We start from the raw sequence: 2961 nt of genomic DNA on the forward strand, positions 1-2961 counted from the left end.
TGAGGCAGGAGGATGGCTCGAGCCCAAGAGTTAGAGGTTGCAGTGAGCTATGATCACGCCACTGCACTCCAGCCTGGGCAATGGAGGGAGACTCTGTCTCTCAAAAAATAAATAAATAAATAAAATGAGTAAACTAAGGTTCTTGGAGATTAAAGAATTTGCCGTTCCAGAGCAAATAAATTATAGAATTGGAATTGATATCCAGGAGTCATATTTGTTATCCAGTGTACTTAAAATGTGTTTGTTTTATTTTCCTTTGAGAATGGGGTTGACGGAATTAAAGAGGTGTTAGTAGTACGTTGAGATGTTTCTTGGATTATCAGTGTAGTATGCCTGTGTAAAATTGAATCTGAGAGTTGAAAATGAGTTTATAGCTCATTGATTCCACTCTAGATGATGCATAAATCTCCTGCAGTATCACGACTTAAACAATTGCATTAAAGGGAGGACTTGCTGACGAGCAAGCATTCTGTTCCATTGTTATACAGTGCTGATTTTTAGAAGCTCTTCCTCCTATTAAGCCTGAAATCTGTGTCTCCATGACTACTACCCACAGATCTAATTCTCTTGTCTAAAACTTTACTAAAGACTACATCATCAATCTCTTTGCCAAATGGTATTTTTAAAGCATTATCTGATAAGGGAGATCTAAGAATGCCACCCTAGCCTCTTTAGGTTAGTGTTTTCTCAACCCAACTTGCCATTCATCCAGTAGCACAAGATTGGGATGACTAGCAGCTGTGGTAAAGAAAACGCTAAGCACATACTAAAATTCTGAGGTATAACCTTAAATTGCTGGGAAAGGGGAACACCAAAGAGAGTAACTTATTGGGTAGCAGTCAAAAATGGTATACTTTCTTTTGAGCAAAAGCAGGACATAATTTTCAGAGAGTTGCAAAAACCAGACTTGTGGGTAATGAGTGCAGTCTTTTAAATGATAATTATAGCTTGCAATTTTTTTAATGTAAAACGATCTGTAACTTATTACTTGAATGTGCAATTGTTATTAAAGAATGACAGTACAAATATTACACATTTAGTCTAGCATAGTAGAAAGTGCAAGAACTTTGGAGTCAAATTCCTGTTTTTCTGTATTCTTGTTTATCATGTTGGGAAAGTTAAACGCTCTCTCCAGGACTCACTCAGGTTTCTTGTTCATGTAAAAGAAACTATAATAGGGTTATTCTGACGATCAAAGGCTGTAATTTTGCACGGTAAATATAGTAATTACTATGATTACTAGATAGAATACCTTGATTAACACTATGGTACTCAGTGAAAGTTAAAAACGTTCAAGACCTGTTCAATAAGAAACAAGAAATCATTATGCAGGGGTTTCTTGAATTAGTTTAGGAAAAGCTTGTGTGATACCCTTACATTCAAGTTTATTTAGTATCTGACTGTTTAAATGGATTTGCTGAATTGCTATGTGAAGTACAAAATGGCAAAATGACTTGACACTTGTTCTAAAATTCTATAATTTAATAATTAAACATTCCTTTTTATTTTAGATCTGTTAGCAAAAATATTGTGATCAGCAGAAAGAGCTACTGTAATGTTTAAAGGAAATTACTTGTAGAGGGGATTGATGGAGTTGCTCTGGACACGATGACCTCTCAGACCCCTTCTACCTCTTCAGATTCTAGAATTGCATTATTTGTTGTCAGGAAAGGAGCAATATCTGAGGTTTCCCCACCCATACGCCTCTGCTCAAAGAGTTTGGAAATCCTTTTTTAATTACAGTTACAATAGCTTGACTTTCTCATTTTCACTTCCTATTTTTAGAGAGGAGAGATCGAATTTGAAGTAGTTTATGTGGCTCCCGAAGTGGATTCTGATGATGAAAATGTAGAGTATGAAGATGAGAGTGGACATCGTTACCGTTTGTACCTTGATGAGTTAGAAGGAAGTGGTAATCCTGGTGCTAGTTGCAAAGACACAAGTGGTGAAATCAAAGTGTTACAAGGTAAAAATCACTCTAAAAATTATTATTGTATTAATTATTAATATTAATAATTTGTTTAAAATATAAAAGCCTCAGATGTTCTTCAGTAACATGTCTTAATGATGGGGAAACCAAAGGAATAAATAGTTTTCCCTTGCTTACAGTTTTATTGTACACCGGTAAATAACTATACTAACATTTTATTTACATATATGTTCTTCTAGATTCATCTTGGATTGTTAAGATAAGTATGTTACCAATTACTCAACTATAAATGATGCTTGAAAAATAAATAAAATTCAAATTTTCCAGACTCTGAAACAAAGACCACATGCTATTTTCAGTAGATATATCATATTATAGTCTCCCTTAATGCACATTTTTCTCTCATAATACAATGAATTATAGGCGAAGTATGAATGAGTAAACTGTTATCTTATGATTGCTATTAGAATCAGGTTATACTATCTTGAGGCTCTTTGGTTTGGTTCCTTTGCTATCATTAATACACATTTTAAGGAAAAATTCTAGCATTTTCTTTTATATAGAGCAGTGGTTCTCAAATTGTGATCCATGGATCTCTTAGGCTCCCTGAGATCTTTCAGGGGAGCCCATGAAGTGAAAGCTTTTTGTAATAAAACTAAGACATCATTTGTCTTTTTTTGCTATGTTGTTATTTATACCAATGGTACAAAAGTGGTTGGGGTAAAACTTCTGGTGCCTTAGCCCCTATCAAGGCAGTGGCACCCAACTGTACTAGTAGTCATTGTTTTCTTCCTTGCTATCCACTATCATGGTAAAAAAAAAAGAAGAGGAAGAAGAATATGCCAGTTTGGGCTGAGCGCAGTGGCTCATGCCTGTAATCCTAGCACTCTGGGAGGCCGAGGTGGGAGGATCGCGCGAGGTGAGGAGTTCAAGACCAGCCCAAGCAAGAGCGAGACCCTGTCTCTACTAAAAATAGAAAGAAATTAGCCGGACAACCAAAAATATATAGAAAAAATTAGCCGGGCATGGTG

At 35.6% G+C, this 2961-nt stretch overlaps 1 protein-coding gene across 4 annotated transcripts in view; it reads left to right on the plus strand.

Annotated features, from left to right (window-relative positions):
- Nucleotides 1-2961, plus strand: part of GOPC (golgi-associated PDZ and coiled-coil motif containing) — a 56790-nt gene that overhangs the window by 41865 nt on the left and 11964 nt on the right. For all 4 annotated transcript variants that reach the window (XM_012650148.1, XM_012650150.1, XM_012650149.1 and 1 more), the window contains one exon: nt 1786-1966. In XM_012650148.1, the coding sequence (XP_012505602.1) occupies nt 1786-1966 (181 nt within the window). The remainder of the gene's footprint in view (nt 1-1785; nt 1967-2961) is intronic.

This window comes from Propithecus coquereli, unplaced genomic scaffold (genome assembly GCF_000956105.1).
Source record: "Propithecus coquereli isolate 6110/MARCELLA unplaced genomic scaffold, Pcoq_1.0 Scaffold313, whole genome shotgun sequence".
Taxonomy (NCBI): Eukaryota; Metazoa; Chordata; class Mammalia; order Primates; family Indriidae; genus Propithecus; species Propithecus coquereli.